At 50.0% G+C, this 24506-nt stretch overlaps 1 protein-coding gene across 2 annotated transcripts; it reads right to left on the bottom strand.

Annotated features, from left to right (window-relative positions):
* Nucleotides 1-13464: 13464 nt before the first annotated feature.
* THNSL2 (threonine synthase like 2) lies at nt 13465-22261 on the bottom strand. 2 transcript variants are annotated; one of them, XM_075752770.1, is made up of 9 exons: nt 22095-22261; nt 21268-21495; nt 20383-20577; nt 19963-20115; nt 19039-19269; nt 18041-18189; nt 15151-15276; nt 14078-14217; nt 13465-13954 (listed from the first exon to the last, which is right to left on the bottom strand). In XM_075752770.1, the coding sequence occupies exons 1-9, from the start codon at nt 22180-22182 to the stop codon at nt 13687-13689; spliced, it is 1578 nt and encodes a 525-aa protein (XP_075608885.1). In that variant the 5' UTR covers nt 22183-22261; the 3' UTR covers nt 13465-13686. The 2 variants fall into 2 exon arrangements, with proteins under 2 accessions (XP_075608885.1, XP_075608886.1); XM_075752771.1 differs by lacking the exons at nt 19963-20115; nt 22095-22261 and having other exon boundaries at nt 21268-21673.
* Nucleotides 22262-24506: the final 2245 nt, after the last annotated feature.

Raw genomic sequence — 24506 nt, 5'->3', positions numbered from 1 at the left:
TCGGGCTCAACCGCCCGCTCGCGCGGCATCTCCTGGTACCCCCACTGCACGTCTTTTCCTCACAATGCCTTTGCTCCGCAGCAAGATCAAAAGGCATCCAACCCACTGATCGCTCAGTTTTGTGTCGAAAGGCTCCCTGATTACCTCACCATTAGCTGCACCCATTAAACAAAATCCTAAAGGTTTTAGACAAAGCTGAGGTTTCAGATGAGAGGGCGAAGGAATGACTCAGTGCCTTTAAACGCCAAAGTCTTCACCTCCGTCCTGTTTGTACAGCACCTAGCACGAGGGGTCCAGGTGCATGCCTAGGGCTCTGAAACACCGCCACAATTAAATAATAAGTGTAATAGCAGCTGTACTCCCACCAGCAGGGTTTCATTTTATTATTTAAATATTCAGTTACACTCAGTAGCACCTCTCGGAGATGCAGTTTGCTTCGGTGAGGCGGAGTATGACCCCCTGGCTGGCCACTGGCAGCCACTGTTGCAGCACGGGTATGGCCAAGAGCCCATTGGTGCATGCTGGCACCCACAGGAACAGCCCCGGCGCTGGTGAAAGCAAGGACGGGGAAGGAGACAGCGGCCCCAGGGTCCTGCAGTTCCCCAAGAGCTGGGACAGGGCTAGGCAAGGGGGTTTCCAGTTGATATTAAAAGTTTATAGGGCCTATAAAGGTGGTGAGCCCCACCTCGGGACTTGTCCGAATGAGACTCTCCGCTGTAGGCATCTCTCAAGCTGAGAGCATCTGGGGACAGTGGTCACAGTAGTGTCACCTGGAGCTGGGTGCGGGCGAAGGGGAGCAGGGAGGGGCACAGAAGCTATCTGTCCTCCCATTCCACCTGGAGAATCAGCAACAAACACTCAATTTCAACACTGAAAAAAGAGCTGATACAAAACAAGCAGCACTGTGGTTTGGCAGCGCTGCCTGAGGTTTGGGCTGATGATCGTTGACTCGCCGTTGGCCACCGAACCCCATGGGAAGGCAACCTCCAGGATGACAGGTCTCTGCAGGGACCTTGGAGACCCTCTGCCCAGCTCCTGGCATCGGCTGGCTGCAGCCCCCCATGGAGTCCACTGCTGACCCCTGGGACTGACGGGGCTCCTGGGAAGCAGCTTGCCCTCAGCCTGGTGCTTCTCCTGCCAGGCCCAGCTCATGGTTCAGAGCAGCGGTGGGAACCACCTGCATTTATCGCAGAAGAAATAGTGCCATCTACTGACATTAATAACTCTATTCCTAGAAAGCGAGGGGCGGATGCTTATCTCCCTTATGCTGATGGGCATTCAGGGTCATGCCAGCCTGAGAAACACCCACACAGGGCCATGCTAGTGGGGCAACCTCACAAGTGACCCACGAGAAGGGCTGGAGTGCTCAGGCAGCCCAAGACCGCCACAGACATCCAGGGTGACCCCCAGTGGTCTTGGCACTGGGGATGCAGAGCCTGAGCACCCATGGGAGAAGGGCTGGAGGGGAAGGTGCTGGTCACTGCCACCCAGCAGGGTTTAATCAGCCTCTTATGCCCTTCACTGTAATTAATTAACAAAGCTAAACCCCTCCAACAGACTGCTCTTCAAGGGTTATCCCCCATCCCATACAATTCTTTAGTCTTAGCTTTTTCCTCCCTGATCTGTGGGCCTGCCTCCTCTGGTCCTGTGGGGTGCTGGAGTTACTGGGGCTCCTGGAGGAGTTACTGGAGAAAGTCTCTTGGGCGGCATGGTAAGGGCCGAGATTTTCTTTTAATGGTCCTTCCCAGCCTCACAAAAGCCTCAGCTCCCATACAAGTGCCTGGGAGATAACTGCATTCAGCATGATGATACCTATGTGAGTTTCGGACTAGATATAAGGAAGAAATTTGTTACCATGAGGGTGGTGAAACACTGGCATTGGTTGCCCAGAGAAGTGGCAGATGCCCCATCCCTGGAAACATTCAAGATCAGGTTGGACAGGCTCTGAGCAACCTGATCTAGTTGAAGACGTCCCTGCTTGTTGCAGGGGGGTTGGACTAGATGACCTTTAAAGGTTCAACCTAAACTATTGTATGATTCTATGATATAAATATACAGACTATATAGATTGTATATATGTTATAAGAGAGACTAGCCCCAGTTGTTTGGTACAGCACTGAGGCCATCTTCCCATACAGGGACAATGGCAGGAGGTGCCACCAGTCTCAGACACTGGCAAGGCAAAAGTCACTGCTCATGTTCAAAACTGCTGGGAGAAACTCTTCCCTGGCAGCATCCCTTCCCATGCAGGCAGGCACGGGGACCCTCGGTGGGGAGAGCTCCATGACAGGGTGATGATCCCACCCCACCACCTCCCCAGGGACAGGTGAGTTGCAGGAGACCAGGTCAAAATGAGACATCATGAGCTGCAGCGAGTTGCTGAAGCCTGGTGGAGCTCGGCCTGGGAACAGCCCATGGAAAACGAAGCTGCTGATTTTCTGAGTTGACCTACCAATAGCGAAACCATCAAAGCAGGAGGCACATTCCTGAGGTCTGACCCAGCGCGGCAAAGTCAAGGAAAGGTTCCCACTGAACTTGACGGACACTGGACCGCAGCCACAACACTTACATATAGCCAAGATTTATTTATTATTTTTCCCCATGGTTTTATCCAAGACTTCATCCCGCCAGGGCTCTGTCTCATCCTGCAACAAGGAAGTAAAATTTATCCTGCAGAGTCGTTTTAACACATTAGATAACAAAATACAGTTAGAAACATTACTGTGTATGTCTATATATATAAAATGCACATATATATAAAAAATATATACATACAAATAACCTCTTAAATGAGAGGCCAGCATAAAAAACAGAGTAAACACTGTAATAATTCTAATTATGCAACATATTCTGCCTAACATATTTATTTTTAATGGTAGTCATTTTAATAGCTCTAAGGCCCTGAATTAGTCCAATATGTTCTTAACAATGTTCACTTTGAATACAAATGTTAATGACTTTTCCAGAGGGTCCAGCACCCTGGATGAGCTTGCTACACACCAGTATATTCTCCTTAACATGTTTACTTTTAATAACAGGTTTAATGATGCACTCAGGGCCTAATAACCACGTTTAGTCACAAAGAGAAAAACCAGCTACAAAATACTTTCTCTAAAAACTAGGCTACAGGGGATTGCCGTGCCATTTCAAAGCCACACCAGCCACCCTTTAATGTGCCTCTATGTATTTCGGCTCTGCCTGCATCCAGGCTGGGCACCTCAGCCAAGGATGAGCAGCCGCAATGGATTTTCGGAGCGGGTTTTGGGGTGATCCAGGGACCCCGCACAGCAGCTGAGACATTTGGGGTAAAGGACCACCACCGAACCTGGCCTCACCTCCTCCCACCCGTGATGCTCGGTGGTTGGATTTTGGGAGATGCACGGGGTGGGTTTCAAAGGAAGGTGTTCCTGGGCTCCGGCGAAGGCATCCCGCAGCTCTCACTGACGTCTCCAGCAGAGACGTGCCAAAGGGGAGCGCGTTTGAAAAATCACACCCACCATCCATTAAAAAAAAAAACAACCAAAAAAAAACACCCACCAAAAAACCCCAACAACAACAGCAAAACCCCAACTCCTACCTTTAGCTTTACAAGAGCTAGAAATAAAACCAAATTAAGAGGCAGTCGACAGCTGCTCTCTGCTTTCATGCCCAGATCAACTCACTCCCACAAGCCCACAGTCTGGCCAGCCTCGCTCATGTCTCAGGTCTCCTGGTTGGGGCTGGGGGCACGTGGTACCCCTTGGGCACATCCATCCCATCAGAGAGGCACTTTTGGCTCCCCAGAAAGAGAGATTTGCCCAGCAGGGCTTCAGTCTCCCTGGCTATGTCCAGACCTGTCCGAGCCCAGACCTGTGTCCGGACCTGTGAAATCTCACACTCTGAGTAGATGCTCAGAGCCACCTCCATGACCTGCGGGTGTAGAACCATCCCAACTCATCTCTTTCCATCCTCTGTTTGAAGGGCCACCCCAGGGGCTGTCACATACGTCCCCAATGCATGGCGGGTCAGCAGCAGCATGTGCTGGCAGGGCTGGAGCTACCTTGGGGGCAACACACTTCTCCCCACCACGAGGGAACATCCGGGGCATGTATCTTGCACCAAAAAAACCTTATGGATGGTCCTAAATATAACCATGGCAGACCTCGCCAGACTTCAGCTCTGCTTGCATGAAAAACACTTGCAAGGCTTGAACCAGCTCTAATTTGTATACCTTCTGCCCCGGGGCCTGAGCGAAAAGGGAGGGTGGAATCCAATAGCATGTTGTGCATAAAAAGATTATGCCAAAGATAACCTTATTGCTAATAATAACCCTGGAATCCCATCCCGTGAATAGGCCCTATTGAATGTTTGAACACAGGCATTCCTCGGTTAGGTTTTTCTGCCTACAAATATTTCACTTGAGTCTTTAAATACTAATCACAGAATTCAGACGAAGGCTTTTTATCTTCAAAGTGCTGCAGGAAAAAAAAAAATAAATTAATTCATTAATCAAAGATAATTAAAGGGCATAAAATATGCCTTTTTCAAGCGTGGGGAGCCAACCAACGCAGCGTGAAGCCATCGTGGGGACTCTGAGCATCTCTCCCGCCGCGAACGTGATTTTCCCGGAGCGGTGCCCAGGCAGTAGCCTTGCTTGTTCCCAGCAGCTCCGCTCAAGCTGTCTTCCTGACATGTGTTAGGCTGTATGTCTGCCACGCAGGAAATAGGGTTTGAAGCTCACAGCCAGGAGCAAAAGCTGAGATTGAGGCTTTAATGAAGCTGGGATTGAGTGGCTAGGGTGGTTCAGTGAAGCAGTAAATGCAAACACATTATCACCTGAGAACTTGCTCCAATTTCACACCAATTAACTAGGAATGAGAGAGGAGGGCTGGGGCTGGCTGCAGAGATGGCTGATAATCCCGTGAATGGGCAGAAATGGCTCGTACACAGACGCACTTGTGCCAAAACGAGTTTGTTAGATAACGCCAGTCCCGGCAATTTTGTCGAGCGAGCATGTCATTACTGGAGCTGCTTTTATTAGCAAATATTAAAAACATTTGTAGAAATACAGATGCCCGTGAGGCAAGTAGGGGTGGAAAGTAATAAAGCAATAGCTGATTATTTTATTTCTCTGCCAGTGTGTCATATCACAGGGGGAGGGAAGGGGCCAGGGGAGAGGGAGAAGAGGGCTGGGATGTGAAGGGCTGCTGGTGCAAAGCTCATGGAGGGGAATATGCCATCCTCAAGGAGCTCCTTGGGATGCTCAGCTCTGCATTTGGGGTGGTGTAGGTCTGAACCTGCAGATATAGGTCTGAACCCCACAAGGAGGGCAGAGCGGGCCCCCAAAACTTGCCTTGGCAGCAGAGATGGGACCCATCCCTGTCCCCTCCACCTGTGCCCAGGACCCAGCTCACCTTCACTGCATTTTTAATATTTGAGCTATTTCCCTTTGTTCCTGCTGGGATTATTTCCAGGTTAGGGGTTAGGGTGGAAAAGGGGCAGCAATTTAGGTGAAGTGCTATTAAATAGATTTCTATGGATTAAATACTAAAACAAATTGCATCCTCAGTGTGCTGGGCCCTACCTTACCCCTTCATTAACTGCTGGTTTCAATGTCTGCGAGTGACCAGCCTGATCCGTCAAACTGCACCAGCCATGAGACATCCTGCAATCAGCAGGTTGAACTAGAGCAATTTCTTGGTTTTAGATTAAATCCTGTCTTCATTTTAAAATGCATCAGTGATCAAGAGGCTACTACAAATGCAAGGGCAAGAACCCCTTGCTGGGTTTCATGCTGACATACCAGGCTGGAGAAGATCTCGAGAAAAAGTGGGGTTTGGGTTGTTTTTCTCATTTGGGCAAGAAACATTTGAAAGGTGGGGAGTTTCACATCTCCTGCTGGGGAAGTTGCCAGGACAAGGCAGGGAGCACTCCTCCTCTTCAGCGCAAAGTCAGATGGATGAGACTGGAGCCCTCCAGGCTCACCATCACACTCCACCATTGCTGCTCAGCCAGCGGGCTGGTCCCATTCATCAGAGACATGTGAACAAAACACTCATGAGCAGCAGCACCTTAAACCACAGCAAAGCAGCAGCCTGGCTAGCAAAACACACTGGTGCCATTGGGATTAACTTGGATTCTTTAATGTTGGGTACTCAAGATGCACTTCATTAGGGGACTGCAAGAGGCTGCGGCACTTTTGGATGAGAAACCCTGTGTGCAAGGAGCCCTGGGGAAGGTCTGTGCCCCGAGAGGGGTCCCCAGCGCTGCCGCAGATCCTCTGTGGCAAGGCAGCACCTGGGAAGTCATGTTATCCCTGCAACCAGCCTGCCCTGCTCCCTGGTGGGGAGCTCTGAAAAAATAATTGCAAGAAAGGTGCAAGAAAGGGAAAAAGCAGCACCGCATTCCTCTCACTCAGTATTGAATTACTCCAGGCTACGGGACAGACTCAGATATCTCCCTTCAGCAGCAGGGAGATGTTTTCTCTGGCCGTGGAGGATGGATAGCCAGCAAGGGACCAGGACAAACCACAATATCCTAAAAAAAACAAGTCTGGGCCACCTCACTAAGATTCAAGGAGAACCCCAGGGCTGGGTGAAGGTGATGCCTCATCTCTGGGCAAGGGGGGCCCTAGGTGCTCCCTTCCCTGCTGAGAGTCTGGTTTTCAGCATCCTGTTCACTTCGGGTGTGTGTTTCCTTCTGAACGGTCTTGGGAAGGAGGAAAATGTTGTGGTTTAAATGCCACAGCAAGAGCCTGCCGAGCCCAGTGCCGAGGGATGCGCTCCCCTGGGTGGGTGCAGCAGGGTGCTGGGGACACCTCTTGCTCCAGGTGTTCCAGCCATGGGGAGCAGGGACCCGTGGTCCTTCCCTCCTTGCGGCATGCAAACTGCTCTCCCAAGCAGGAAAAACACTGCTAAGCGGCAAATCTCCTGTACTGTACACAACGGTGTGCCCAAGCCCTGGTGCAAATCCTCAGGGCTCTTCCTGTCCGCTCTCTCCAGCCTGTAATTATTTTAAAGGCAACAATTAAAACTATTGAAATGCATGTGATGGGTTTAGGGAGCGTAGCCTGGCTAATCCCCACAAGCATCCCAGAGGAGCTCCCAGGGGCTGGATGCTGGTGCTTTGCCGGGCAGGTAGGGACCAAGGGGGGCTGCAGAGGACCAAGCTCAGGGCAAGGAGGTGGCAGCAGCCCGGTTTCCAGCCAGCACGGGCCCCCAGAAATCACCCACGTGAGGGAGCTCAGACTAGTGCCATGGGCTGGGTGGGCTGCAGGAGGGCCCCTGGTTCCCATCCCTGGGTTGAAGCTCCCCCGGGTCATGCAGAAAGGCAACAGCAGAAAAGACCTCACCCTCTTTTGCTTAAAGCTCTGTCTGTACACTTTAACAGTAAAAATGGCATCTTTCTTTTTCCATGTCGGTCCAGGATCTAGCACACGAGTCCTGCTCCATCCCGTATGTCAGGTACCAAAATAATGCTGTGCTCATACACAGCCCCTTCCGCATTCCCCAGCCTTCCCTGCAGCATCCCACTGCTGTTTCATATTCATGTGCAAAGGGCTGTGCAGACATCCATGATGCTCTCTGCAAGGAGATGGATAGTGAAGAATTGCATGGAATATCACTGTCCTGTGCTCACTGCTTCTTAATTTTATTTTTTTATAGGAATGATTATTTTTGCTATTCTTCTGAAAGCATCACCCTCCCAGAACCACGTTAATATGTGATTCTCCGCTGCTTTCTTTAACAAGCAGTTTCTGACCTGCCCTAAAATCACTGAACAGCTTTGGGAGCCCCAAAAGGCAGGGAACTAGAGAGCAAAAAAGAGAACACAAACTCTTTGTTCTCGGTATCTCGTGATCTTAAAGAGCTCAGGGTGATCTCAGGGGTGTCAGGGCAAGGACAGAGCCATGCAGGGCAGCGCCAGCTCCTCTCTTCTCTGGCCCTCTTGCTCCAGCAAGACAACACTTTTCCCTCCCCCCCCCCCCCATATCACCTTTTTTTTTTTTTTTAATATGGTATTTTAAAGATTTCTAAGATGTCTAAATTTCTAAATTTGCCTCCTTTCCTAAAACTTAAACACAATTTTGACCATGTAGACTAAAAGTGAGTTATTTTGTCTTCAAAATATCTTTTTTTTTAGCTCAGAATATTTTTTTAAGTTTCTGCTCAAAGTCAGCTCATTTTTAGCAGAGCAAAGTTTTTTTGTTACAATCCAAACTAATTTTCAATTAAATATTCAATTTCTGAATACAAGCTAGCTTTTCTTTCTATTTTTTTTTTTTTTTTTTTTCCTTTCCCCTTCTCATTTCTCTCCTTTTTTCATTTCTAAAATGCAAATAACTGTGAAAAATCCTGTTCGGAGCCACTTCTGCTGCTGCTAACACCCAGAGCCCCAAGGGTGCTCCCAGCCCCGTGCTCCCCTCGCCGGGGAAGGAGCCTGCAGAGGGTCCTGGACCCCCTCCCACGCTCCCCGTGGGCACCCGGCTGGCTGCATAAAACCACAGGACAGACCCAGCTGCAGGGCTGGGGGGACAGAAAAGCCCACAGTAAATCCAGTTTTGGGTCGATAGGACCCCAAAAGGGCCGTGGCTGTTTTCTGGAAAGGGTGGGGAGCTCTCAAGGCAAATGAGCATCATTTGGGGTGCCCAGAGGACTGTACTGCTCCAAATGAGGGACCCCTTCACAGGCAGGCAATGTGGCTGACATATTCTATGTATATTTATTATACATACTCTACAGATCTCAGGTTATAAATTACACAAATGCATTCTTAAATGTTTCCGTTCAAAAAAATATACATTTGCAGCTGTTGAACACACTTCCCAACACTGTTGTCACCACAGTCAAGCTCTTCACTGTCACTGTCCATCCAGCTACAGGCTGACGTGTGGATTTGGAGTGACCTCAGGAGCTGGGTCCTTTGCCCCGCACCTCCTCTCCTCCCTCCCACGCTCCTCGCCACGGCTGCAGGAGAGAAACTTGTTTCTCATGGCCCAGCTCCAACCAGGGCATCCTCCAAGTGACCTGCATCTTCCCCCACCAGTCTTATAAGTGATACAGCAGACAACCGGTGTCACCTCATGTATTTATTGCTTAACAGCAGCATTTTAGAGAAGTAAAGCCCAGTTGCCTTTGAGGGCAGGAATAACATTGGGTGTAGGTGCCATTCAGCATATGGCAAATTTTATTTGGGGGTTGCCTTCCATCACGTGAGCATCTGACTTTTTTATTTGGATTTCTAGAGGGCTTTAGTGCGGAGTTTCTATTTGAAGTTGGGGAGACGAGAGGGCAGCAGGGGTGGTGGGAACTCAGGTTTTCCCAGGAAGCGCACCCTATATTGGGAGATTAATATTGACCATGGGAGCAGCATAGGGATGGGGATTTACAGAAGTGCCTTGTTTTTCACAGTAAGGGTGAAAAAACCTGGGGAAGCTAAGAAGAAAGTGAGGAGGACTTCTATCTCTAGATCTTCAGATTAAGATGATCATAAACTAACATGTGGCTGGGCTCAATGAACACGACAGAGTGATGTTCAACAGCCTGTGTTGCTCCGGAGATCAAACAAAGTGATCTCTTCTGCCTTTAAAATGTATGAAGCTGCAAAATCTTAAGGGCATATAAACTTACTTTGATTGCAGGGCTGGGATCTTGGAAGTCGCGTTCCTTTAATTTCCTTGAGCTGCTTGCTTTCCACGTGAAGGACATGCACAGGGTAGTGAGTTTTCAATGGAAACTGGTTTTGCCTCATTTTCCACTTCTCTCCTGCTACAAGGAAAGAAGTGCAGAGCTCCGGAGGCCTGCCTGCCTCTTTCTATGCAGACAGAAAGGGCTGGGTGTCTGTGTTTAATTACAGCCTGAAAGAACTGCATTTAAAAGACAACAGCAAGCTATTTAATTAATACTTATCATTAGCACACATAGGAATGCCTAGCAGCAAATTGCAACAACAAAGCAACTCTTTTTTTTTTTTTCCCCTTGCACTTGGGATAAATTTTTTTTTTTTTTTTTTAAAAAAGAGTAAACAAACCATTTGCACCAGATTTGAGATGACTTTATACAGAGTGGGAGTACTGGGATAGTCGGTATTACCCTAGGACATCAGAGATCTATAAAAGCAGGCTTTTCAATCTCCAGCTCTCCTGGCCAAGAAGCTTATCTTCATCTATCCATCTATCTATCTTTCTATCTCAGCATTTACGCTGGGCTCATCCCCATGTCTGAGCGCCTACTTGTCTTCATACCTGTCCATAAATTACACGGTGCCCCCGGGGCATTATAAATAATAATTCAACTCCCAAACCTTCAGAACACTGTTTTAAAGAATTGGCTTATAATTCGCCATGCTGCGGACTCCTCCTCCCAGCCCATAAAGGTAACGCCGGCGCAGAAGGACATGACACCTCCATCAGTAGAGGAAATGCCCCAAAATCAGTTCCTTGAGTGGGAGGACTGGGGTGGGCAGCCACAAGTTGGAAGATGAGGATGGACATGGTGGCAAAGCACAGAGGAAGGCTGGACTGCTCTGCTCATGGGAAACAGCATCCTCATCCTCAGCCCACTGGAGATTTGTATTATACCCATGAATTTTAGCTCAACCAGCACTGCAGACAGCAAGTCAACCTGTGTTCACCTTTAACTAACAGCACTCTTAATGGCACTGTTAATAGTTGGAGCACGAACCACAGTGTGGCTCTGCTGCTGCTATCTCCACGGGGTGCAACGCCAGGCAACGACTGCTAGCTTGGAGCCAGATGGCTTAAAGGGCAGACCTCATGTGTAGCCAGACAGATCCCAACCTACACTGGGACAGGCTCCCCAGTCCCATGTTGAACACACCAACAGATGGGTCCAGGACAGCAAGATGCTTTGGTACATGTGAGCTCTTGGGTAGAAACCTTCAGCTGAACCACAGGGGACCCTATTCCTCTGTCCCAATACATTCCATCGCCATCCCAATACAATGCTTCCTACCTGAGGTACTCAGGGGTTAGGAGCATGTTCCAGCCATGCCCCTCAGTCTGAAGAGTGTCCCAACCTCCAGGGGAACATCCCTGGCAATACATGGAGTCTCTGTGGATGATGGCCACTGGCTCATGGGCGACACTGTCTCCTAAGATGTGTGGGTCGGATCTGCTTGGGGTGAGGAACCTGAAACTGGAATTTTTTGCTGGGGAAAAGTATGAGCTGTTGATGTATGAGACAAATTATTTCACAAGTCTGGCCTGAACAGCTCTGGAACGTGCAGAAGTAATATATCATTAACCCTAGAAACACGTCAAGCTGCCAGAGCTTGCAGCTGCCCATCAAAGTGTTGGGCAAGGAGGTACTGCCTTTCTGCATGAGTTTCCTCTCTGTGTTTTCCGTTTTTCCATCAAACAAAGCTGACCCTCCCTCTCAGACTGAGAAGTGAGGAGGAGCAAGCAGAGCCCCGAGCACTCGCTTTGGGGCCAAAGTGGGAGTGAAACCCCTCAGTGTGGGAGCTGCCAGGGATGCCAGGGTCCCCGAGCAGGCGGTGGGACACGGCATGCCCACGAGACCAGGTTCATCCCCGCATCCCGGGCTGCCACAGGTGGCCGCGTATTGCCATCTGCGGGAGCATGGCTGTCCTGCAAGCTGAGCGTGTCTGGCTCCCTCCACCTCAGCTCCGGGCATGAAACAGGCTTTTCCTGCTGCGCCTCTGCCCTGGAAATACCAGAGAGAGATTTCGTAGTGTCCTGCCCAAAAAACCACCTGGTTTTGACTGAGGAAGAAGCAGCACCCTCACCCCACAGGGGTACCCTCAGGGATGGTTGAGAATTAAACCCCTTTTCACCCTGCATGGGCATCATCTGCGGCCCACCCGCGGCGAGGCTGGACCCTTTTCCATCGGGCTGCTCCAGGAGCGTGGAGATGTCTTCACCACGTTTGCTGCTTGCAAAACACACCGGGGCTTTGGCGGGCTGCAAGTCCAGCACCCCTCACCCCGTCCTTCCTGGTGCTCGCTGGCCAGGGGTCCAGGTCCAGCCCCTCACCGTCCCACCTCCCCTCCTGCTCCAGTCCTGGCCGGCAAGCCAGATTTGCAACCTCTTGCTTGGATGTGGAGCTGGGTGCAATTTCAGGCCTCTCCCGCCTCGCAGGGTGTCTTAAGCTATGATTAAGGGCTAAATTACAACCGGGCAGCCGGCCCTGGCCGAGAACCGCAAGATTTGGGGAGGCAGCTATTAAAGGCAGTGGAATCTGACAGGTATAACGTGTGCATCAACAAAAGGGGCAGCCGATCACAGGGGTCAAATGGGATCAGGGGGTTTCTCATCGACACCACCAGTGACTTGCTGCACAGCCCCCCAGTGCAAAGCCATCCTTTGGGGCAAGGTTATTCCTGAGGATGAGGCTGTGTTAGTCTTTAAATAAGATACATTTTGCTGGCTGGTTTGGCTCTTAAAAAGCAGTGAATGACAGCCCTGTGAAGCATCAGACCTTCCCTGGACCCCACCACCATTTTCCTCCCAACTGCTCGATCCACGCAACAAGTAGAGCCGTTAGCATTGAAAACATCCAGCACTGTGGTTTTTTACATCATTTTATATTAAGCTGTTTCCCTCATCCCCATTAACTGGGATGGGACAGCCTCGGCCCCCACCTTGGAGGAAGCATTGGTCTCTCCTGCAGGATTTCGGTGGGATGGAAGGAGACAGCACAGGGCCGGCTGCACTGGGGGAGCCGAGGAAAAGGCTGCCCAGGTGCCAGCAAGGCAGCTTGGAGCCCAGGCAAAACTTCCCACTCATCCCACACATTCTGAAACATCCCATGCTGATTCACTTCACAGAATTTACTTTTACCCTGCTAAATGCCACTAAACCTTCAAATTAATCCTCCCATTACAGGACTTCCTTTGATGTCAAAGGGGGAATTTTTTTTGATGGCAAAGGGGGATTTTTTCCCCCTGGTGTAATTATTCCTATTTTCCCCCCTCTTTTAGGCACAGGAGATTCCTGCCAGATGCATGACTTGTGGAGGCAGCTCCCACACAAGGTATTTATATATTTATATGTATATGATGGGAACGTGGTATTGAAAGACCTGAAGTTTCAGGCTGAAGATAAAGGGAATTTCCCATTTCCTATTTGTTTCAGCGAAGTTGCCCGGGACGAATCTGCTGCAGGACTCAGACAAAAAGCTGCAAGATAACAGCACTGGAAAGTAGCTCCTTAAAATAAACATGTCCAGCGAAAACATCCGCTATTTAACACTATCACTGAGCAAGTTGCGATGCCTGGGAATGATCCCTGGCACTGCTGAAATTATGGGGATGGGTAAAGTGGATCCACCCCAGCGCTGCGTGCGTTTCCCATTCAGCATCTCGGGTCCTACAGGGACCTCTGGGCTGAACATCCCAGCACGGGGCCGGAATCGCTGGGTAATGCTCAGAAAGCTGGTGACTGTGGGCAATGCTAAGGGAGCTTTCTGTAATAGCATGTAATGATGGAACAGGCGGGTTTATCCAGAGTTTCAATCAGTTTTTATGAGTTTCTAGGAAAAAGAGGATACAGTTGTAGAGCTCTTTACTGAAAATGTTATGAATCTCTCTATAATTCAACAGCGAAGGGTGTTTCTGCTAATAATTCATTGTATGGAGACCGTAGGCTCCTTTCCCAGCATAACATGGGGCTCTCCTGCGAATGAAAAATGAGCCCTGGGAGGCATCAGCCAGCAGTGCTCTGGTAGATCAGGTCTGAGTGACTCCTTGCCCACTGATCTCCCGCTGTCCCGGGAGGGCCGACCGATTACCCTGTGCCTCCCACCGCTGTGCCACCACTTTGATCCGCTCCCGGAGCGCCTGCGCCCAGTCCTGCCCGCGCTCCAGGAGAGTGGACCTTGTCTCCATCGTCGTTAAGGCAGTGATTTCAGGGGGGAGCGGGGGAACCAGGCCGGCTCGGAGCAGGGCGTCCTGAAATTTGGCTGCGGAGGCTGGAGCTAAGCAACACCGAGGCGTGCTGGCAAGGAAAGAAAAGCAAGAAAACTTTTGATGGAAGCAAGCCCTGAGCTGGAGATGCTGCAGGAGCAAAGGGAGAGGTGATGCTGCAGTCCTCGATGCTCCCGACCACATCTATCCTTACCTGTCTGGCTGTGAGTAGTGGTAGTGGGCGGCCACGGCAGAGTGGGGGCACAGCAGGTAGCGGTTTTCCTCCCAGCAGCGCTGCATGGCACGCACGATGTCCTCGTCAGAGGCTGAGCATGAGCGCAGGGTCTCGGAGAGCTGCGGCCCCAGGGATACCGGGGTGGTTTGCACAGGGCATCAGCACCCCATGCATTCCCAGCACGGCTTGTTTCATGGGCATTCAACAAAGCAGTTCAAAATGGGGAGGCTGGAGAATGAAGCTCCCCAGGGACTGAAGGAAAAGGGGTTGCTGCTGCCGCCGGGGGATGAGGCACTGCTGGAAATGGCCACCGGGCCAGGGCACGAACAAGAGGTTTCCATCCCCAGGTGCTGGGAGCGTGGGTGGAGGGGAGCCGAAACTCAGCTCAGCTCCACGCTACTATTTGCATGCTCCAAGGGAGTTTCTGAGGGCTTGTAAAACCCACCTCAGTGTAATAGGTCTTCTTTCTTTTAATAATGTAAATTTTTAGTATTTATTTTGCTGCTGTGCAAGCAGGAGCGGGCACCAGGCAAAGAATGCTCGCTGGAGGACAGCACTTTACATCGGTCCCAAAGAGCCTTGCGATTCAAGCGTTCGATTTTCTATTGTATTTCTCTCTGCTTTGTGTTCGTGCTCCCATTTGCCACAACACCGAGGCTGAATCGCAGCACCAAACCCGGCAGACCCGCTCCCAACCACCATGCTCGGTCCATGCCAGCACCCACTGCACGATGCCCTGGTGCAGGGCCAATGCTGGCACTGGAGTGGCCAAGGAAGGGGAGGTTTCATATCCTACTCAAATAATTGTAGGAATTTTGTTAGTTAGTTTTGAAAAGAAGAAAGAGGTTTCTTAAAAAAAAAAAAATAATTAAAAGGGGGTTTTAACATCTCCAAGCATGCACACTGATATAAAACTCCTCTGGCCTCACACTTAAATTTTTGGTTTAAGCTCTCCACTATGATTTTTTTTTTATTCTGAAAATAAGTTGCAAACAACTGGTAGTGGTAAATCTCCTTACACACACATGGCACCGCATGTGTGAGGAACTGACCTTTCTGTGCAAATCCTCCGGCAGCTTAAGGCTTTTCAACACGCTGAATCGCTCCATCAGCGTTTTCGTCAGGCGGCTGTCAGAGCCCGAGAGCAGCCAGAGGATCCTCTCCACGTTGTAAGGCTCCTGGGATAACAAGGCAATAGGTCAGCAGCGAAATTCCAGCATCTGTCTCAGGGGGAGAGCACTTGTGTGGATTCTCTGATGTCTAATTAGGGTTGAGGTCTTACTGCCCCCTTTTTTTTTGGTGGAGTCTGAGGTGGGCTTTGTGTCTTCCCCCTGCACACTTACATCTCAAGACAAGTCTTTGGGAACCCAATGTCCTTCAGACCTCTGACCTGTCAGAGCAGTCTGGCAGTGACCATCAGATTAAAAAAACTTAATGAAGGGACAACTGATGAATCGACGGTGTGACCACATCTGTGTAATCACCTTGAGGAACCCAGGCTAATAACACACTACGTATTTGTGAACCAGAAATATCCAGGTGTTTATTCAGTGTTGCAGATGCTGCTGTGAGTCACCAGGTCCCACATGACTCAATGAGACACCCAGCTCCCTGCAGGGCTGACCGATAAAACTTTATGAACATATAAGGCACATATAGGGCCTGACTGGCCTGTATAGCTATGTAGCAATCGGTGTTGCAACACTGCAGCAAAACTCAGTGCAAGACCATGCAGGAGGGTCCCAAACCAATTTCACCACTCACTGTCTCATTCCTGCACACTCACAGGCACCAAGAAACGTTCATCCAGGTGGTTTGGCTGAGATACCTCGTAGAGACAGCTAGGAAAAGGGGCACCAACTACTGAGTCCTCATCACATCTCCTGGGTTCCAGTGCTGGTTTCAGATGAGCTCTTTGTATCTTTTAGCAGCTGACAGTGCTTGTGACCTTTTGTCTCTCCATCCTGTCCTAACTCAGTGAGTCATCAGGACTTAGCCTTTCGTGCCCTTATCTGGGTGGCTTATGGCCCCAGTCCTGTTCTTCATCTTCCCACCATCATCTCCCAGGGCCTCCAGCCTGTAATCTTCAGTCCAGTTTGGGCGTAGCCTGTCCTTTGCTTTAGGCTGTCCCTGGTTTAGGCTGTCCTCTGCTTCCCAACCTGGTTGTCCTGAGAAGCTACATGTTAGCGTGCCTGGATTTCAATGACCTGCTACCAGAGATGCCTCTAGCACCATCTTCCTGACAGCCCTTCTCCTGCCCTTCCTTCTGCCAGTCCCACATCCAGACCTTCTCCTTCACCCTCCATTTGTACCAGACTTATGGTTTCCACTACAGATCACTACATTGACACCAGTTGAATTGGGCCAGGACGCTGGTGCAAGTACTGGCCTTGCCATTTAAATTATCAGCCAGCTCTCTGGTCTGGTTTTGTCCCATGCCACTAGAGTTGTCCAGGAGAATGTCTGGGCCCAGTTTGGAGGACAGGTCATGCTGGGGACTGTTCCCAAGGAAAGTTTTGGCGTGTGAACATGAGCTGCGTGGTGCTTCCTGACCGCAGGGCCAGAGAACAGCCCCTGGTTGGCTTTAGGTACTGCAAAGACACAGCGTCTGCTGTGATTCTCCTGGCATTGCTCCTTACAAGGCTCATCCACACTAGACTTTCTGCTTCACTTTCAACTCTTCAGTTAGTGTCTGACTGGAAAGTTTTCTCTGCTTTAGCTTAGCCTGCAGAAGAGACAACCTTAAAAGGTTGCGCACTCTCCATCCTTGAAGGTTTCCAACACCTGACTGGACAAAGTCCTGAGCAACCCGGTCTGACCTCAGGATTGACCCTGCTTCGAGCAGGTCCCAACTAGAGACCCCCTGAAGTCTCCTCCAGCATGAATGATCTGTTGAGCTGTGGAAATATTTGCACCGATGCTTCAGATGTGAGCTGAACAACAATGTCCCATGCAGCCATGGAGAGGGATACGCAGAGGGCTATACCCATCCAGTTCCTCAGGAATGTCTGGACATCACCTCACCTGACTGCCTTCCCTCATGATCCCAAAGTCTGACATGTGCTTAGGTGCCTCAGCAGACCAGTGCTACTGAAGGGACACAGGACAAGAGAGGAGTCCAGCCACTCTGAGCTCTGAGAAGCCCCACAAATCCATGCCTCAGGAGGACAGCCAAGCTGCAGACCACAGCAGCCTGGTGATGGGGGCACAATGACTTACTGACTACAAAGCATGGCAGTTCCTCCAGGCTCCCAGGTTCTCCCAATGTGTTTGAACAGCTTTTGGAAAATCCAGGTAGCTTAAGGCCACAGTGATACCACAGAGTTTCACACTTTGGTCACTTGTTTGGAAGCAGATCCAATCCCTGTGGATCACAGGGTACGTATGAAATGGGAGGTATTTGCTTCCAGGTGTTTGGTTTCTGTACCTCCATGACTTTTCATTTCTGAAGCCTTTGCCTGCCTGCTGAGACTTGTTTCACTCTGAGCAACCTGTAGACGGCCGTAGATGAGGCATTTCTTCCGGGCTTCCCTATCTTCTTCCTGGTCTATTCTCTTGCTCTTGGTGGAGCCTTTCAGAAGCATCAACAAAGCCCTTGAGACATGATGGGATTTATAATTTTCAAAAGGTGTCACATTTTGAGAAAATGTCCCAATCCTGCTAACGTTGCACATAACGAAACCCCAGAAATCCAGAATTTAACAATGAAGATTACAAAGCTGAGCTCTGAAAAGTGAGGAAGAAGGTGTTTGATCTCTCTCAGCTCAGCAGTCTGCAGCATAAATGCTCAATATGAGTCACATCTCTCAATGCATCACTGAGAGGCATTGCCAGTGGCAGAATTATGCTCTCATAAGCCAGGTAGAACAGAGTACAAGGAAAAAAAGTTATAAAAATATAAAATACTTGGTATTTTCCCATTTTGGCCAATTCATTACATACCTGAATATCCATGGCTGATGCTAACGTAGCCTTCACGCTCTCTGACAGTGAGAAATCTCCATGTTGAACAGTCCTATGAATGATGTCATTGCTGTTAACCACGGCAACAAGTCGAATTGGGAGACCCATTTTCTGGGCAATACAGCCAGCTAGGAAAAAAGTGAAAAAATACATGCATGTTCGATGGAGAAACATTCAAAGGAGATTTAGCAAAGAAGTCACCATGGAAATTCACTGAGCATATAGTTCAGAAGCAGACATAAATTACATTCCCTAACGGACTCTGAGATATCTGTCTTTAATATTTTTGGTAGAGCACCAGATTAAAAAATCCAGAGATGCAATGCTCCACCTGCCATTGAACACCAACCCTTGGGCATCTCCACATTTGAAGATGGATGGGAAGGGGACGGAGAGGTCAAGCAAGGACATTAAGCTTTTGGGCTCTTGCAGCTTATTAATGCTGCCTCAGATGGGCAGCCTGGAAATGTGAATGCAGTTGAGTGCATTGAATCCTTTATTGCTTTCATAAGAGAGTTGTACACCTATTTGGGGATGGAGGCAATCAAGGACTCACATTTAGAAGGCCAGACTATACAACTAGAAGTGGTTTTCTTGACTGCACACTACAATGCAAACCAGAGTAGGTACCAGGCAGGATTCCACACCTCTGTTAATGTCTCAATTAGGAAATCAGAGGCACAATATTCTCCCTCTTTTCTGGATCAAACACATTCTGTCCTCTTCTAATGTGCCCATCCTCAAGATAGCTACAGTCATTATCAAAGGGTGGTTTGGGATTTTCTGCACCTTGCATCAGTGACACCTAAATGAGTAATAACCATACATGAGTAATAAAATATAAGTGTTCTGAAAAAATCCTACCAGTGAGTGGGTGTTTTAATAAATAGCAATACCCAGCATTTGCAAAGTGCTTTTAGTCCACAGATCACAGCACTCTCTCTCTTCCCTATCTAACCTATCATTTTTCCCTTCACCTGTGATATTTCCTCCTCCTCCTGTTGGCACAACAATTTCCACCACTGGCAGCGGGGTGGTATCCAGGGACGGGGCACACTGAAAGTAAGCATAGAAGTGGTGAGCAATCTGCACCATAATCCTAGACCAATTGACCGAATTCAAGCTCATCAGATTGTATTTTCTGGCAAAATCGACATCAGCAAACAGTTCCTTGATCGGTTCATCAATTTCATCGCTGTTCCCATGAGCTGTGAAAAGGAGAAAGGAAAGATTAGATCTGCCAATATCAGCACATCGGGCACAAAGTATTTCTGCTCTGAAATAGGGCCAGTCTCAAGCCCTGGGGTTTGCTGTGGCCAGGGGTGTCCTGAGCTGCCCGTCTGCCTCGGGGGCTGTACGAGCCAGGGGTTGAGTGGCAGCACATGGATGCCAGGTGGTTTCTGCAGACATTGCACTCTGGGATCTTGCTTATACCGAGTAAATATATACTTGGCAAACATCTGCATCCCCTGTGAGATGTCAAAGACTTGTCTGAGCAGAGGAGTCCATGGGACAGCCCAAGTAACCCATGATGATCCCTACCACAGGGATGGCACAACGGTTGGGGACTGATCACCCATGAAGGAGAAGGGACAAAGGGAAGGGGTGACTCTTGATCCTTTTAGTGCCAGGAAACGGTGCTGAATTCAGATAAACACCAACTGCCCGCATGGAGGCAGCTCTAATCTGCAGCCAGGAGAAAAGGAAGTCTTGAACCACTTATCCATCAAACTGGGGACATCTGCTACAGGCTTCTGTTAGCCAGATGTCTGGACATGGTGACCATGATGGCAACAACCTGGCCAGCTGCAACTGCTACAGCAGCAGCCCCCTGAGACTTTTAGGGTCATGGTTTTGACACAGCAGGGCCATAAAGTGGACAGTCTAACAGTAATGCCAACCAGCAAAGACATGGACGTTGTCTTCAATGACGGTGGTCATCTGAAGTTCCTGTATCTGGGTACACAACCCTTTGGGCAGCAGAACAAAGATGTCTATGTTCTTGTGCCCTCTCACACTCTCAATGGCCGAGCTCCCCGTGTCCCCTGAAGTGCCTGTTTCAAAGTGAGGGAGAAAGAAGAAAAGCAAAAAATTGATGCGTCAGTCAAACCTGCACTGCTGCACTTTAAGAAAAAGATGCAGAGATGCACCACGAGATGTTTTTGGCTAGAGCAGCCACCCTGGCATTGCCTGGAGATCACTCGCCAGCCATCCATGACACAATACCACCCCAGGACATTTGTGGGGAGGGCCATGGGATGATGGCTTTCAAGGTAAACACTTGCCCAGAAGTTTTAACCCACACAAAGAGGTACACTCACCCACCAGAATAGTGACATACTTCTGCTTTTTCTCCAAGAAATACTGTAAAAACTGCCCTGTGCAGGACAAGGACAGATCCTTAAAAGCGTAAGTAACCCCATGCCACAGCTCCAAAACATTCAGCCCATCTTTCAGCCTGGACAGATGGATGACGTCCTTGTGTCTGAACCTGCTGAAGGCCCTGTCGATCAGATCTGGAGGGAAAATGGTTAAAGGGGCTGTTAGATTAGGTAGAGGAGTATTTTTCTGACCCATGGCTTCCTGCATCTGTGCTCTTCGTGCTCCTGGGAAGCTTTCTGCACAAAGACTCTCAGTTGCTGGACAGGTAACAGCATCTAACAAGTTATTCTTAGCTATTAGGAGTAAACCAGCCCACTTTATTGTCTTTGACAGCTCTATGGTGAGACACCCCAGGGGACACCCGACACAATCAGTGCAAACTGTGATAAAATATAAAATACAGGAAATCCAAATTTTATTATAACACGCTGTTGAGACAGAGGTTGTAGCTGCCCTCTGGTGGAAGGGATAGCTGTTAAATATTAAAAATATTAAAAATCAGATCTCAGTGAGAGCATGGAGCAGCAGAAAGCCCTGGTGGGAGGGCAAGTCTGGAGCAGTGAGCAGGACCACGGCATCAGCCATCACTATTGCAGTCACCCCAATCCCTCTTTGCACACAGGGGACACCTTTTGCAGAAGGTAACAAGCCCCAGCAAGGTGACAGAGGAGAGGAGGGTATAGAAAGGAGCAGGCAATGGTGCAACAGGCTCCATCCTCTGGGGGCTGCGAAGAGGACGGGGCAAAGGCAGGCTGATGCATCTGAAGACCCCAAAATCCTAGTGCACGTCCCTGCAAGCAGCTCCCTGCACGGCTGAGGCTCACCGTTGAGTGTGCTCCGTGGGACCAACCCGTCCGTGATGAAGAGGGAGCACAGTTCCTTCACCAGCTCCGGGTAGGAGAGGCGGCTCCACCTCCGCAGGGTGTCCCCATCCAGCAAGGGGATGTGCTGGGGCATGAAGAGGCCCCCGTCGGGCGCGTAGCCGGAGAAGAGGGCTCCCTCGAAGTTGACGGCCCCCACACCTCCCCGCGTGCTGACATACTCCATGGGTGCTGGGGAGGCACTGCAGTCACTGGCAGGGCCCCAGAGCATCCCCCCCACCGGGAACAGCCCCACATCCCAAGCTGACTCCCCCAAAAGCTTCCCATGTGGACAGACAGAGCTCCTCAGGGAAGAAACCACCTCCTCCCAAAAAAAGCCATGGGGAACAGGAGCAGCCGGGAATGGCAGAGGGCAAGCAGCATTTTGTGGGCGGTGGAAACGCTGCCCGGGATTTGCACCGAGGTGGCCGGAGCCTCCTTGTCCCGCTTCTCCTGCACCCTTCCCACCCTGTCCCGGAGACACTTCCCGGCCTGAGCAAAAGCCCTGACGAGGCAGAAGTCACTGCGTGAGCACGTCATGTCCCCTACAGGCTATTTGCAAAAGCTGGAGTTTTAAAATTAAAATAAATAAATAAAAGGAAACAACTATGTTTTTAGAGCGGGCTGATTTTGTTCAAAGGGGTTAAACTAAAGACAGGATTTAACTCGGTGTGGGAAGGGCTGAGATAAATCCACCAGTTTTCATGCAAATCCCACGGAGCAGCCGCCAGCGCTGCCGGGAGAGGCCTCCCTCTCACCCCGATCCTGTGAACCCCCGCAGCCGTTCCCACCTTGGGCAGCCCCTCGGCACGGCACAGCACGGCACGGCACGGCACGGCACGGCACGGCACCGCACGGCTGCAGGCCTCTTGTCCCCATGCAGAGGAAGGAAAGCTGGGCCGAGCGACTCGCCGCCAGCGCCGCCACTTGCAACCCCGTCACCCTTTGCAGTTGTGCTCACAGAAAACTTCTCCCCGTTGCAACCCGCCAATGTTCCCCTCGCCGCGGTGCAGCCGGCGGAGGTGACCGCCCTGCATGGAGCCTGGGAATGGGAATATACGGGAAAGACAGAGCCAAGCTGCTCCTGGTGGTGCCGGGCATCGGGGCAAGGGGCAGCAGGCACGAGCCGCGGCTGGGGAGAAATCTGGTTAAATATTAGGACGTAGCTTTTAACCGTCACGGTGATCAAGCGTGGGGCATGGAGAGCTTGTTGTCCTCAGTATAACCCCAGAGAAACTCAAAATTTAACTGGGGAAGCACTGAGCCACCTGATATACCTGTGAGGTTGGATTTAAATTTGAGATTGGACCTGTTTAAAGCAAGGTTCAGGTCAGAAACCTCCAGAGGTCCCTTCCAAGCAAAATAAGGGTGTTGTTCAGGTGTGCAAAGCCACATCTTAGCCTGTGGGGCTGGGACATCATAACACCCCGTCCCACTGATGGGGAAACTGAGGCACGGGAGGGAGAGAGGATGCGTGTGAGGCTGTGCAAAAAAAATCCTTTCCAAGGCAGGGCTGTGCATCCCTTTCTTTACTTTTTAGTTTAATAAATAGTAAGGTTTTTTTGAAGGGCAAGGTCAGTACAGGACTGGCGGCTGCGCAGACCCGGGGTGCAGCGCAGCGTGTGCTGCTGGAGCACGAGCGGGGACTTCAGCCCAGGAAGGCAAGGTGCAGAGGTACAGAGGATGGCTGATAACAGCCAGCCATGAGTCAGGAAGCCCACGTCCGCAGTAAGGGACACATTGCCTGCCAAAGCATCGGAGTCTGACCCGACGCGCGTTGCCTCTCTTACTCTGGTGAGTAACTGCAGCCATGAGAAAAGCCTCCAGCAGAGAGTGGTCCAGTCCTTGCCCTGAGCACCAACATGGAAATGGGCTTTTGTACACCCAACATCCCAAAAGGACTGTTACTGCAAGCTCCTCAGCAGGAGGAAGAACCTAAATTTCAGGCTCTGATCAGAGCTGTCCATGATGGTGTTGACAAGGTTGAACGGGGCAGCTGTAGCAGAGCAGGAAGCAAACAGCAGCCTTTTAATAATATGTCTGAGCTTCCCCAGTGGGTCAGAGCAGTGTTAATAGTCTCCATTCTCTGACCACCTCTAGGAAACCAGCTAGAAATGGATCTAATTATCTATATTTATATCAATTATATCACCCAACCAGCCTGCATCTCCCCACCATAAGGGGATCCCTGTGCCCAACATTTCTCATCATTACATTGCAAAGATGAAGCCTGAGCCACCCAAACCCGCTGTGGCCCCAAGGTCCTCCCGGTACCTGCAGCCCCTGGATCCTCATGGCACATTGGTGTGTAGTGGGATGCTGACCCTGTAACAGGGGTCCGTTCCCATCCCAAATATGCATCCAGGTCCTCTCACAAGGCACTGGAAAAAACAGGCAGCAGGGCAGGACCTTGCTCTTCAGGGATGGCTCGAGTTTAAATCCATGGTGAAACCTCCCCAGGGCCATCACTGGAGTCACCAAAAGACTCCATGGTCACCAGCCCAGCTGATACAAGTGGCAAATCCCAGTGTGGCAAAGTGGTATAAAGAGGTGATGTTCCCAGTCCATGCGTTTTTAATACCCTGTGTATTTTTGGAAGGTAAAATGATCCTTTAACACCTGGTCGGGTATTCGTTTACCACCGCTGAAAGGTGTATTTTCCCCATCATGCTCCAGTGGTAGCTGGCATAGAAAACTTGGAGTAACATCTCTGGGCAAAACAGTGAAATAATAAAAAATGAAGAAATTACTAAAAGCTTCAGGATACGTGATTTGCCTCCTCTACCCTAACCTCTCCCACAACAGCGTGCCAAGGTGAATTTGGGATTTTCCTTCCTTGCAGCAGTCTCTGCCCACGCAGAGGCAGAGCACACTTTGAGCCCAGCTCAAATTTAGGCTGGAATGAGGAAAGGATGAAATCCCTAGGGAAAGCTACTCAAGGTGATAGTTTTTATTACTGATGTAATAATTTAATATCACCAATGTGCATCTGAGCATCTCCACAAGGTACCTCAGCCCTGCAGAGTCACCCAGCAGGTCCCAACAGAACCTCACCTACTCCCACCACTGTGGGACTTTATGCCTCTGGGCATTTACTTACTGTACATCTGATACTTTTAACGTGTGCATTAGCTCTGTGAAATAACTTCACTGATTCATCTAATTTTTTTAAATTTTTTTTTTCAGGTGAAGAGTTTACAATG

Source organism: Balearica regulorum, chromosome 4, assembly GCF_011004875.1.
Source record: "Balearica regulorum gibbericeps isolate bBalReg1 chromosome 4, bBalReg1.pri, whole genome shotgun sequence".
Classification (NCBI taxonomy): Eukaryota; Metazoa; Chordata; class Aves; order Gruiformes; family Gruidae; genus Balearica; species Balearica regulorum.
The sequence above is the reverse complement of the archived record's forward strand: the minus strand, read 5'-3'. Positions and strand labels throughout refer to the sequence as shown.

Excerpts from the sequence above, each read along its gene's own strand:
- THNSL2 (XM_075752770.1), bottom strand. The coding sequence starts at position 22,182 with ATGGGGACAAGAGGCCTGCAGCCGTGCGGTGCCGTGCCGTGCCGTGCC. Across the intron at positions 15,277-18,040 it reads CATCAGCCATGGATATTCAG|GAGCCTTACAACGTGGAGAG; the intron begins GTATGTAATGAA and ends TTGTTATCCCAG. Across the intron at positions 13,955-14,077 it reads CACTACTCACAGCCAGACAG|CACGCCTCGGTGTTGCTTAG; the intron begins GTAAGGATAGAT and ends TTTCCTTGCCAG.